The 14595-nt window shown below is 36.7% G+C and overlaps 1 protein-coding gene across 5 annotated transcripts in view; it reads left to right on the forward strand.

Moving 5' to 3' along the window:
• LOC112143303 (CUB and sushi domain-containing protein 3) overlaps positions 1–14595 on the forward strand; it is a gene marked incomplete at its 5' end in the record, with an annotated part of 317263 nt that overhangs the window by 35764 nt on the left and 266904 nt on the right. For all 5 annotated transcript variants that reach the window (XM_024267159.2, XM_024267162.2, XM_024267160.2 and 2 more), the window contains 1 exon segment: positions 11050–11162. In XM_024267159.2, the coding sequence (XP_024122927.1) occupies positions 11050–11162 (113 nt within the window).

Raw genomic sequence — 14595 nt, forward strand, 5'->3', positions numbered from 1 at the left:
GCAAAGTATAGATACAGTTTAGTGTTGTTGAATCATCTATTGAATGTGCATCCATTCATTACAGTGAAATGTCCGCTCTTCAGATTAGTCATGCTGGGTCAGAACACTGAAGATGTTTAAACAAAGTTGGGTAAATATAAAAGTCTCTGAGATATAGTGATCAAAACAAAAAATTCTTGCCAGATTTCCTACAACATAATGAACTTAAAATTGCTGGTTGACACCAATGTTATTATGAGGAAAAGAAAACAAATCCACAATGAAAATTGGTTTTAAAACACAGAAATAAAAAAATAAACCCTTTCGTATCAGCTTCCTAAAAGTATCCTAAAAATGCCACATTTATTGTAATATTTTTTTGTTATTTGCAAAGATAAATGGGCCTCAAACAGATGTTAAGAAATGCCTCTAACTAAATTACACCAAATAAAACCAAAGAGTTTCACCTAAAATGCATTTTCTCCAAACCCCATTGTGTATCATCTGCAGCCGATATCTCATGAATCATCTAAGAAAGGAGCGATAAATCCCTGGAGAGAAGGATGTCTCATATCTGAAAAGATGATGATGAATGGGGAAGTGCGGTGTGTAGTGCAAAATGTTTCCACTAATGCAGTCCAATACTTCTGATCTTTGTCTTCTGTCCTTGGCAATCACAAATACAGCCCAAAATAATTCAGAATGCTCGATCTGCGTCATGTTTTTCTGTTTTGTGAAGACTCATCAAATCATTAGGTGATGAGTGCCACTAGAAAATACAGGATTTATAATTTGTTGAGTATAAAGGCAGAAATGAGATTTTGCTGGAGCTAATCCTGCTATTCAGACAGAAACCACAACTAGATCTTCCCTGAGACAAAAGCAGACGAATCAAATTTGGATTTTGTTTTGGTTTCCTTTCCCCTGATTAAACCCAGATCTTTAAATAGCAGCGCTCCTGTCTGTGTTTCTGTCCCACTTTATAGTTTTCCTTTTTTTTTCATATGCAGAATATTTTAACAGTTTGAGATTATGGCTAGAATAATGCAAATTTATTTATTTTTTTTTCTTGTTTTGTATCGTCTGCTTTCTCATCCTCTCCTCCAGCACTCCGTTCTAGAAAAATGCTGATTTCCATAACTGTAGTCGTGTTTCCATTAACTCTGAAATTTCGAAAAACGGAATTTCGATATTAAATTCTCCTAATGGAAACACCACAATTTCGAAAAAACTCGCCTTTTTCGAAATAAAGTTTTTGCGCTTAGAGGAGGTGGTATTTGGGCCGTATCGAAACAGTAGTTTTTCGAAAAACTGTAATGGAAACACTTTTTTCGAAACAAACGAGTCACGTGACCATTAACCGGATATGGCGTTTCGGACAGGAAGCAGGAAAAGCTGGTCAAATGCGCTTTTTCACAGCAACTGGCTGCCTTGGGCACCGCACAGCTCATCAAAAGTTGAGCGTGTCATGCAAAAATGCTGAATCCACAGCTCTTCGGTGAATTCTTCAACCACGATTTAACAAAACTGTTTGACTCTACGTCGCTCCCGCGTTTAAGGAGCCTGCCGCTCCAAGGCTCGGATCAGACGTAGACGTCTTCTCTGAATGGGAAGGCTGAGAGCTAGCTCCGTGGCAGATATGTGAATGAATCTACTGCACATGAAAATAGTGTTTAAATCCGTCGTCATGTTTTTTTAACGACTTATCGCGGGAATTACTTCGAGTTTTTCGCATAATCATGGTTTAATGGAAACGCTGTTTTTTCGAAACAGTGTTTTATCGAAATTCTAGAAATTTCGAAAAAGTTTTGCGCAAAAGTGTAATGGAAACGCAGCTACTGACATCTGGCGTCATTTTACCCGTTCCAAACCCTCTGAAGGGTTACTGATGTGTTGTTTACTCAGGTTGCTTTTATTTTTTTAAAAAGATGAAATAAAAAAGGGTGCATTCCGATAGTCCACCCACTTCCTATTCTTTCCTTCGATGCGTTCATAAATAGAAACTTTGATCAAGATTAAAGAGCGCTTTAATTATTAACTCGTTTATTGAATTAATGAAGACTGGAATTCTGATGGGAGATCAGGAAAAGCAACAATGACTTTTTTTGGTCTTTAAACAGAAACACATCCAGTCATGGACTCCATTCTCCTTTCTCTGTGAAATTCCAGCACTTATTGTGTTCAGTCCCTCAGTTCTTAAGCATGTATGCTTGAAGTGCCCAATTTGCTGCAGAAATTACATGAACGGTGAAATAGTGGAGTGGGAGGATAATAACATGTTTCATTCCACTATTCAGCCTTTTAAATGTTGTGTAGTTATGACGATGATATAAAGGATGTGTGCTTCATTTAATCAAAAAGCTGTATCAGTTACACCTTTATTTATCAAACAAAACTGCTCCAAATAGAGGACAAAGGAAACCTTCACAGGACCCAACAATTACAACAGCCAAATTTGAACTAATATGAATGGTTTCTGTTTTCTTTGTTTACACCAAAAACATGAATCTTTTATTTATTTTGTCATAGCATAAATAACAGAGATTAATGCTGTTTTTTCCCCAATTATTTGTCTTAGTGAATGTATGTTGATGTTTAAAAGCAAAACCTTCATGAAAAAACTGTGATGTTTCTGGTGACATATTTATCTAGAAAACTCACATTTCCATCATCAAGGATCCTAAAAAGAGGTTTGATTTTCCCTGGTATCAAACAAATCATAGGTTTGCTTTTCTGTGCTTCTCCCCCTGCAATTTCAAAATAAAATTGGTAACCTTTTCTAAAACGTACTTTTTAGTTTTAAACAAATCAAATATTTACAGTTTTTTTTTTTTACTGACAGCAGACAATAATCACAAGTCAAATATGTTGATATTTTTTAACACATGGTGGCCATTACAGCAGAATAATTTGATGTTTTTTTCATATTTTCTTAAAGCCAAAATCAAGTATCTTCTATTTTCCAGTTAATAACATTTTTTTTTTTTTTTAATCAGGACTTGCATCATTGTAAAGATTTCAACATTCTATTATGGTTTACGGCTGTATGTCACTTAGACTACTGATAAAATATGTCCTAGGGAGAAAAAAAAAAAAAAAATCAAAAGTTTCTTTTGGACAATAAACGCATCCCACCTTTGTAACCTCTGGGTTCACTCTGGAAGCGTCATGAAGCGGAATCCGCGTGCTGAGTGCGCGTGGAATCCGCTTCACCTCCAGTTCACACCGGATGCGTATTTTTCCACCACAGGCGCTTCAGCTCAGCTGTGGTTACTTAGAGCATCTACGATTAATTTGACATCGTCCATCTTGCGCCAACTGCAAATTCTGGATGGAGATGCCCTCTCGCACTAAACTGATACAAGAGGAAGCTCACGCGTTCTTAAGGCACAGAGACAGAGTGACAGTCATAATAGAAAGATTGAAATCTATTGTTCTAGATAAAAAAAAAAAAAAAAAAAAACCTCTTTATGTTGAACAATGCTCCAATGTTCTTTAATAAATGTTTACAAAGCATTATCAGAAGTCATTTTGATGAGTATGGATCTGTAAATTCTTCGGCAACTGGGGGTGGGGGGTGAGATGGGGAGAGGGGTTCTCCATATTTGTGAACAAATTTCACAAGAAAGGGGGGAAACTATATTTTAATTTTTTTATTTCTACAATCTGTTTAGATACAATATGATTGCATTTGTCAATAGCTGTATTTTATTGTGAAAAATTGGTTATATTTTGAAAATTGACCAGATTTTCTCGTGTCTACGCGTGACTTCCTGCCAGGATTTGCGTGGTTTGCCCGTGGCTCGCGCGACAAGACAAGACGCAAAGCGCCACGGTCCTCCGCGGCGGAGGTGTGAACTACACATAGGTTAACAGGGCAAATGTCAAACACTGGATAGCTAAACATTAAAAGATAGACTACCTGAAATGGGGTGGAAGGAAGCGAACTTATATAATCCGGGCACCCCGACTCGGTCGTAGCATTTCCTTTACATGTTTTATCACTATCCGGTTCATAACTTAAGATCAGATATTTATATCTTACCAACATAGATTCAGGTTATTAAGAACCCTCAATCACATGACTATGTAAGTAGATAAAACACTATTTCAGACTTTATCATTGCATATGCAGATCAATGATCAAAGTTCAGAAAAACTGATTTTTTTTTATTAAAAAAATATTAAAATAAATCAAACATCAACAAAAATATATTTGTATGGAAAATATTTTCCATTGTGAGTCATTAATGTTAAGCAAGAATCATAAGAATATATTTTTTTTAATAGAAAAATCATTCAAATAAATCAAGTAACACAAATGAAAAACATACACATCACGTACATATTTTAGGAGATGAGGTGACGAGTCCCCACACATATTTTCTTTTTTTTGTGTAATTGTGCAGATTCCTTTGCTCTTGGGTTTGACTGTCTCTCCAATGAATAGTCCCTTTCAGCTTACATTTTTAGCAACTGCAGCTCAGATAAACAGAATTCATGGCTATATTTAGTGAAGCCGCATGTAGCTCCTTCCTGACTATCACTCAACCAAAGAATAGGTGTCGAATGTGATCACACTTGAATTCATGCTTCTCTTTGCTCTGCCACCATAACACTTTTTAACACACAAACTAAGTTCAGGACAAACATAAATTTGTCTCCTGAACTCGTCAGTTCCCCACAAATTTTGGCTCTTGTGGAATTTTAGTGCTGAATGTAAGACTTCTCAAAAATCACCAAGTGGTGAATGTAAGTAAAAGAAGAAGACAGTGTTTTAGCACTAGTATGTGGACCCGCTGAACTGGCACACTGTGACATTTACGGATTTATGAGTGAAGCAACAAGCTGAAAGCTCCAATAATGTGTTTTCAATGATCTGTGGCTTTTACAGTCATTTCAAAAAATCCATATGAAGCAAGACTTCCAGTTAATCTTTTTTTCATAACTTTTTTAAACACAGTCAGCATGAACAATATTATTATGCTTTGCCGCCGTGTGGTTCTAACATTAAACAAAGGGAAGCTGTTTACTTTAATTGGCGGTTATTCTGCGAGATCAGTCAGAAGTGTTGAGGTCTTTTCCGCTCTTCGTTTCTTTTCCTCTTTTGTTCTTTTACACAAAGAGGGTGTTGCAACAATAAGAGGTGGGCTGAGACAAAGAGACAAATCAGCACGCCTTAAAGAAGGGAAAAGCAGCAGTTTAACAAGAGCACGCAGCGAGGAGGAGAGTTAAAGAGCTAAAACACTGAGGGAAGACGAGCGACAGTGAGCTTGACAAATCGACGTACATCATTTCCGTCTCCCTCCTCTTTCTCTCTGTGGCACGCTTGCCACCGTGACACACTAATCAGTTGGCGGGAATGTCTGACAGATACCTTCAGGGCTGATGTAGTGTGTTCAGGTGGGAGAGAGGGCTGCATCTGTCCAGGCAATTATTGGGCCTCTGTTGCCAGAGACATACAGTCATTCCTTTGCCTCAGTTGTGGCTCTGATTCATAAACAGGGGGACGCTGTGGGCGCTCAGACAGCTGGTGTCCTGAAACCCAGGTGACATTTTTGCTTGATTGGGAAACCAATACAGATGCAGGACATCTGCTTGCCATTTTGTCACTCTTTCAGCGCTTTATAATTTTTAGTCATAGGATTTTAGTCATAGACTTTTGCGTTGATTGAAAAAAAAGTGAGGTGAGAACTAACTAACTAAAGTCTATGGGATTTTGGCCTTCTTGAAACCAGGAGGTACTTTCCATTTGGAAAACTAAGGGGGAGGGGTTATGTCCAGTGAATATACTGTAAATTATTTTACCATAGTTGTTTCTACATTACAGCTATAAACTTTCTCCAAATACATTTTTTCATCTGCTCCTGCTTCACAATTTGAATAAAGATATACTCAGAAATGCAATTTTAACCATACTTTTCTCTGTATAGTGTATGTCCTCTATCAATGGAGAAATACCACAAAACATGTTGAAAACTCCAAAAACACAATTTTCATCAGAATGGGTCATTATTGTCCCTAGGTATGAGTGTGTATGACTGATTGTGCGGCTCTGCAACAGAACGGTGACCTGTTCAGGGTATTTCCCGCCTTTTGCCAACAGTAGCTGAAATTGGTCCAGCATCCCTCAAAAGGGGTTCATTGGGTTCTGAAGATGGATGAATGTTTTTTCTTATTGTGTGAATGCTTAGGAAGCTTTGAAGATTTATATTGATTCTCTTGCACCTTTCCGTACATTTTTTAGCACGTAAAAACTCAATGACACTTTCAGCAATTTCAGCAATCTTAGTATCAAAACATTTGTCTTGTTCAATACATTACTGCTTGTATTTTTGGTATTCATAAACTTCATAGTTTTTGAAATATTGAGCAAAATATGCCCCATAGGAAATGATTTAAAAAGTCTTTGCATTTTTAAATTTTAACTTGATTTTAAGTTGATTAGCAACAAGCATATTCATAGACTATATTTTCATATTTTATTGTAATTTTAAAAAAATTGGAGTTTACCTAATAGTTTAGCAATATGCTAACGTTTTTGGCAGATTTGTTATCTAGCTACTGGGGGTTTTTAGGATAACTTAGCTTATCTTAGCCTTAACTTAGCCTAACATTTTTGACTAATTACGTTTACTGAGGAATTTTAGGCTGTTTTGGAGTTTATGTTAGTGTTTAAACAATGTGCTAGCTTTTTTTTTTAGCTAAATGGTTATCTACTGAGGTTTTATTTATGCTAATTTGGAGTTTAGCTAATATTTTAACAATATGCTAATGTTTTGGGCTAATATGTTATCTACTGGGGATTTTTAGTCTTCTGTTTTAGCAACAGACTAACATTTTTGACTTATTAAGTTTATTGAGAAATTTTAGGCTATTTTAGAGTTTAGCTAGTATTTAAGCAACAAGCTAGCTTTTTTGGTTAACTTGACCTCTACTAAGGTTTTTTTGTGGCTAATTTGGAGTTTAGCTTATGTTTAAGCAACACACTAAACATTTTTGCAAAATTGGCATGTACTTTCAGCAAAAAGCATTCAAACTAACATTATCAGAGGTTATGCAACTTTTCCAGTTTTTATTGAACTTATCTTCTTGCTCCTTTGTTATCAGGTAATGACCTACTTTCCATGAATCCTATTTTCTGTCATCTCTAAAGTCAATTAAAACCGCCTCGCAGAATCTGTTTTAACCAATCACACAGTTTCTCTGAGCTGCAGTCAGATCTGCACATTTTACCAAGCGTGCACGTCAAACTTGGAGTGCTGTGCCTTTAACATTTTCATGCAAGCAACTCAGCACCTTTTAAAAAGCGAAATGGAATATAGCAGGGTTATGAATGCTGCTCTGAAAGATTAACAGCGCTGTCAGCTTACACTATATTTGAGCTGAAATAAACTTTAAATTCGATGCAAATATCTGTGAAACTACCAGATATATTGACTTTCGGATTTTCCCGAAATATATAAGGCATATAAGGCACACTGCCTTTAAACCACTTATAATACTTGAAGCCTAATGGACCAATACACATTAGCTTTTTTTTTGTTAAGCAGTTTTTCATTCTTGATGCATTTTATCTGACCATACTGCCTTAAGCTATTGGATTTTATTTTCTTCAATGATGGAAATGAATTTCTTCTTTCACATTAAGCTTAGCTAATCCTCCTGTTTTTGTTTTCTTGTGGAATCTCAAACTGTGGAGGGACTTTAATGCATACTTATGTCTTGGGTCTGAGAAGATGCTCCTTGATTTTTTATTTTTTTATTATTTTTTTTAATTCTTAATGACATTTGCAAACCATTTACCTGATCCTCCAGTTGCCAAAGCAACAAGCTGCAGTGAATACCAAATGATGGAGTACTTTTCGCTTGCTTCTTGTCAGGCACACACTCGGGTCACACTGTGCTTCTTGGCTTAGAACAAACTAATACACGGTGAGCTATCCCAAAGATTTCATGTCATGTCGCACTTTTATGTAATTGTTCATATTTCGTTTCCCTCAATCAAGTGTAAGAAAAAGTCCTAAAATGCAGCCAACGAGTTCAGCGTTCAGAAGTTTCCCACTGAGGTTTAAATTTAGCCCATTTGAGTTTATTTTCGGCTGTTCCTAAATCCTCTCTAGCAGTTAGGCTCAGCTGCTTGCATCAGGCTTAAGGAGTTTTAGTCTTTGTATGCTGATTTGCTTCCTATTGTTAGCAAAAATAACAATGGTTCTTTTATGTTTTAGCTCAGATTAGAGATTAGTTTGTTTGGGTTTTCATATTTCTCATTTGCAATCTGAGAGATATTTTTGTAGTTTTAGGTTAAAAGTCTTTTTCGTGAATGTTTATGTTGTGGAGCCATAAAATAGGTTTTCTCCCTCGTCCTTGCTGTTGCGTGTCACATGTTGCCATAGCAGCAAATTCTTTTTCCTGCATATTTGTATGGTTATTCTCAGAAACACATTGAGAAGAGTGCATATGAGTTTTTGAGTTAATGCACAAATAAAGAGTTCATTTGCTCTGCCTCTCCATAATCGCTGCGGGTCAAAGCTTTTTAGTGTCTGTGTTCCTGTATTGCACTTAAGCGGGTGGACTGCATTGATGTCTGTGTGAGCATGCACTCTAAAGCTACTGATTGTTCAAATTTTTTTGATTTTGGCTCAGCAAGTATTTATAAACCCCATGATTTGTTCTTCCCGGGACTTTTGATTAATGGGAACATTCAAAGTTGACCCATCTTAGCATCAAGCTGCGATTTATTGAATATACATCACTTTAATAGACCAGAATGGATTCCATATGTGTTTTAGTTTCCGTCTAAAATGCCATTTAGATAGAATTGTGCTGGTAATAGACAGATCCAGAGTTTTGTTTTTTTATACAAAATACTTGCTTTTTAATGTAAAACAAGCAAGCATTTAATAATAGTTTCGTTCCTTATCTTTAGTCTTTTTGTGAAAGCATTTGAAGTGGTCTTTTAATTATAATTATGCCATGTTTAGCCAAAATAATAATAATAAAACACCTGTTCTGTTTTCTAGGACATAGTTTCTGCAGAGCGGCTGTAGTTCATTAGAAATTCATCTTTGAGTTGTGGATAGGGCTGTTGGTGTGGAGCAACCCTGCCCCAACCGGTTACCGGTTACCGGTGCAACCAAAAAATGGCGAGAAATATTGGAGCTATCCAGCTGTACAGCTCTTTTTTTCACCATTTGTTTATTGATTTTTATATTTGCAAACAGGTACAAGATCTGAAAAAAGAATTATGCATAATGATAGTAAATCCCTATCAGAGATATATAGAGAAAACAATAAAAAGCCACAACAGAAACAGCACATATGCCTACATTAAAACAAAAACAATTAAAAAACAGAATAAGCAAACAAAAAAATAAAAAGGGAGAAAAAAAATAAAAAAATAAAAATAATTAATTGTTACAAAAACACTGAAACGGTGACTGCCTCCCCCTCCTGTAGCCAAAGATACATAACTCTGCAACAAATGGAGTGTTCAGACTATTAATATAAATAAAAAAGGGTCCCATTTCTTATTTTTTTTCCAGTTTCAGAAGACTAAGTAGTTCTTTAATCCACATTGTGTGGGATGGACGATTTGAAGACTTAAGCTGTGGAGGAAAAGAAAGACGTACACGGATCTATTTGCCTGCAAGTGGATGTATTAGAGAAATTGTGGACCATCCATTGTATCTTATTTCTTTTATTTCATTTCTTTCCTCTGATTCACAAAGTTCGCATAAATAAATACTCAGAAATGTTACTTTTATTTTAATTTACGTAAAATACTTATTTCATCATATAAGAAAAATGCCACAAGAACATTTTAAAACTCCAAAAATTTTCATTGGAGTGAACCTGTAAAGTTGATTTTTTACAAATGTGCAAACATTATACCTATTCTTCCTTAACAATAGAAGTGCAAACTTAAAATTATTTGACAACATTTTTATTCAGCTTGTGTTTCGTTTGATTGTAGCTAAAGAATTGTGGAGCCCTGCAAAGGCTTGCCGAGCTTTTAATTTGAACTGCAGGCTGTTTCAAACAAAGTCGAAGTGTTGTTTCAGTGATCGCACCTTTTTTAAAAAGTCGTATTTAAGCTATGTTTCTTGTGCTTAAAATTGTATCATGACTAACTCTCAACAGTGCCTTGGCAAGCTGTGCAATACCTGAGACAAGGGGTAATTATTTACATCACAGTTCACAGTTCTGTAATTGGAAACTGTTGAAGCTGTAAATACGGCGCCCTCTCCTTTGCTGTCACAAGAAGAGCCTCTTTTTTATTTATTTATTTTTTATTCCATGTTTGGCCTGCCACATTACTCCCCTGGCTTGGCGTCAAGCAAAGCTTCAAGTCACACAAACAGCTGCAAAACGTGCAGGAAGCAGTAATAGAACACAATTCGACAACAGAAAAGGAGACATTTTGTTTCGTGCACAAGTTGAGTTCATGCTCTGCCGCCCGGCTTACAGCACGGAAAAGTCAATAGAACATCATCAGCTGCAGCCGAGGAACGGTCAGCAACACATCTTGTTTACAACCTCGTCAAAGTGAATGGATTTGTTTGGATCTGCACCCAATTTGAAATGCGGCGATGAATCAGTCAGTTACAATGCAGCGGCGAGTCTTCAAACGCCATCGAGCAATGAGAGCGGATTCCCACATGGGCTTTGATCCCATAGATCCCAGTACGGAAGTGCTGGGTAAATTTCATCACATTTTTCAGAGCCGTTCTGTTGAAATGCACATTATTTTTTAACACCTTTAGTTGTGAGGTTTACAGTGAGTCACTTTCCAATGAGGCTTATTTGATTTCCATAAAGAAACCTTATACTTGTTGCCTGCTGGGTCAAGTGTTTAATCATGTTGTCTGTAAAAATTACGACTTCACCAGAAGGAAATGCAGCACATTTGTTTACACGGTCTTCAAGGCAAAAATACCATCCATTTTGTTTTTTGGGCTTTAAAGCTTAAGAATGCTAATTCTTTATAATCAAATTACAAATACTTTTGCGTTTGTCTGTGGTTGCATTCACGTGTGCAGCACTGAGGTCTGTTTCTTTCATCTACAGGTTAACAGGATTTACCATCCCTCCGCCTGTTACCAGTTCCGGCTCCATTTTTTCACTGAGGCTTACCAGTGACTTTGCAGTAAGCGCTCATGGATTTAAGGTAGCATACGAAGGTAAGAACGGCGGCGGCGGCGGCTTTTTCTTTCTATGAAAAACAGTGTTTTCATTAAGCAGCTTCCACGTGAGCGGAACTTCATTCAGAAGGCAACAAATGATTAACCTCAGAAAGTGGTTATTCCCAAGAGATGGAAGTGTGATCACACTCATCTGACTACCTTTGGGAATTCTGTTGAGCTATGGAATTATTAAGTGCATCAATTAGGCAAATTAACAGCTTTTTTTTCAAGTTAACACAAAATTATCTGCTGCTCCAGAGGTGCAGTTGAAATGGCATGACAGATGGAGATGGGAATTAGATAACTAATGGACGTACAGAGATATCTGCGTTGAAGCAGAGCTGCATGCAGAGTGGGACTGTCTAAATATGAACTATCCCTCTGTGACTATCTTGCTCAGGCCAGCTTTTTTTCCCCACTCTTTGCTCTTTCAGGCATACTTCTTTGCATCTCTATCATGACTGCTCTTTTTCCATTTGTATTAGCTATAATTCTCTTCTCCCCACCCTCATTTTTTTTTTTTTTTTTTTTTTTTGCTTGCTCTTGTACCTACTTCTTTTCTGCACTGGTCAGCATGCTTCAGTTTTTCTCAGTCAGTCCCTAAATTTCAGGGGTAGTAGCTTACTTTCTCCTCCACAAACATGCCTCCTCATTGTTTTCTTCTTTGCAAACATGCCTCCTCTCCCTCCCTCGTTCCATTTATTCCCACCTACTCCCCATCTGCCCCAGACCTTGGCCCTCCAAGACTTGTCTCCTCTCCATCTGCTTGTTTGCACTCTCTCCAGTTTCTCTCCCCCTTCCCTTTTTATCACAAGTTTTTTTTTTTAGGTAATTCAGCACTTTTGACCTCCTTCACTATGATACGTTTTCTGTGTATTTAAAGTCAGACCAACACAGTTTTTATGAAGGACATCCGTATAGCACAAGTGTAGTTTATTTTATTTTTTGTTGCTTCTAAATGTCAGTTATGGTGTCGTTTTAATATGTGGCTGTCAGATTAGCAACAGAGCCAAAACTGTGATGTAGCAACATGTATTCCATAAAGTAGGATATGCAGCTCAACTTCTTAGACCTGCCATTCATTCTTAATAGCCTGATGTGGCAGCATCAACACTTTAAAGACTCTTTCTCCAACATTTGTCATTGCTGCTCTTGCCCGCTCAATGCTACAAAACGACATATTTGTTGTGAAATGACTCTTTTTTTTCCATGGAAGTACAGTATTTTTATTTCTGTTATTCTCTTGAAACCTCATGGAAGAAAAGTCAAAGATCTGTTTAAAAAAATGTACTTGGAGTTTTAACACTAGAGTCAGCAGTTTGTTGTATTAAAGGAAGGTTGTAATATGTAGATTCTCAATAGCTAGCTAGCTTGCTAGCTCAGCTAGCAAGTATAGTATTTTTGTTTTTGTTATTCTCTTGAAGCTTCATTGAAAAAAAGTCAAAGATTTGTTTAAAAGTTGTACTTGGAGTTTTAGCACTATAGTCAGCAGGTTTTTTTTTATTACAGGAAGGTTTCAATATTCTCGAAAAAATACTGTACTAGCTAGCTAGCTAGCTAGTACAGTATTTTTGTTTTTGTTATTCTTTTGAAGCCTTGTTGAAGAAAAGTAAAAACTCTGTTTAAAAAAATTGCACTTGGAGTTTTGCACAATAGTAAGCAGGTTTTTTTTGTTTGTTTTATTATAGGAAGGTTCCAATATGCAGATTCTCGATAGCCTGCTAGCTACCAAGCTATCAATAAATAGTAAATAGCTAACAAATAGTAAAAATAAATATTAATATAAAACAATGGTTGATGAAAATTAAAAATAAAAATAGTCATAACTCATAAATAACTAGCCCACACTGTTTGCTTTACAGTGTTTTGGAAGAACAGGTATGTGATCATTGTCTGAGTATTAATGATGACAAAGGTGTCCTTGCTTGTGTTCTAAGTGGAAATGCACCAAATCTACAAAATTGTGATTGCATAACTTACTTGCAGTTCAAAGTTGAGGCGTTAAATTCTGGGAAACGTCTAGAAATTCCGACCGGGTGACCTCACTTTACTTCTTTTATTTGAAAACATTCACTTGTCATGGTAACTTACCCTAAAACTCATGCAACTTACATTTAACGTTAACACAGTTTGCTACACCTTTTCCATGAATATGAATGAGTGTCTCTTTCTTACAAAAAAATAAAAAGTGTGATGCCTGAAGACTGAGAGATGATTGAATCTCGACTACAATTGGATTTGAAACCGCCAGCACAAGAAGGGCAAAATGAAGGACACCTGCAGTCTGAATGTAATTTTTCCACAGCCTGTCACTCTATCAAGCACTTCCCTGCATCACTGTGCTGTATTGCTGATTAGTGCCTACATTCATGACTCTGTCAGTATGTTCTGGGAACCCGAATGCTTATTGGATCCTGAAAGTGTCAAGCTGCATTTATCAAGGAGCACAGACGAGGTGTCCTTTTTTCTAACACAGCTAAACAATAGCTGCAAGCGGGCTTCGAAGGTTACTGGGACCGCAGCATGCACCGCATTCCTGTTGAGACACGAGAAAGCTAAAATAAGCCACCGTTCATGTTAAATACTACCCATGTTTACTTGCTTCTTTGAGACATTTGAAAGACAATTTGAGCACAAAACCTTTTTCACCAAAGGTTTTAGTCGTTTCCCAGTGCCACTTCGAATTGTTAATTGATGCGTGCATGTTTAAACATGTGGTGTTTAATAGGCTGCTTAACGCTTCCATTCAGGGATGTTTTTCCACACCTGCATAAAGAAACTCAGCTCAGCATTAAGGGAAGAGTCTAGCGGGGAATCGGGTCTACAGTGGCAGCTCCTGTTGGGAGACTGTTATGCTTTTGTGCTCACAAACACTGCCACTCTGTCAAATGTCTATTCTCTTCAAAGGCTTCCGGAGTCATTATATATACCGCCAAAATAAATAGCTCAACTGCTGAGATGTCAAAAAGGCAACTTTCTTACTGACTAATTCCTATAAAAAAGTCCCTGCCGCTGGAATGATGGATAACATAAGCTGTTTCACTCCTCGGTCTTTCTGTGGATGGTTTTTGAATCGGCTAAATATTGACTTTTATTTACATGCAAATGCAGCACATACATATACAGTGATCTGTTTTATTTTTAAAATGAGTTTTAAAGATAGATTTGGGGGGGTTAAAAGCATCAACATCTATATTTTTTGCAGGGAAGTTTGAAGCGTATGGAAATGTGAAGGAGCTAAACAAAAGGGTTATGTAGATTTTGGAGTTGGTGATCTGCTCGACAATAAGCATGAATTATGTCATTTTTGTACTTTTATTCTTTAGAAAAAAACCATTTCATTGTAAATCCCTGTTTTTAGGAAGAACTTTTTTCCTGAAATTTTGCTAGACTCCCTATGACAGTACTCCCAGCATCCCCACATGGCATC

Source organism: Oryzias melastigma, linkage group LG16 (genome assembly GCF_002922805.2).
Source record: "Oryzias melastigma strain HK-1 linkage group LG16, ASM292280v2, whole genome shotgun sequence".
Classification (NCBI taxonomy): domain Eukaryota; kingdom Metazoa; phylum Chordata; class Actinopteri; order Beloniformes; family Adrianichthyidae; genus Oryzias; species Oryzias melastigma.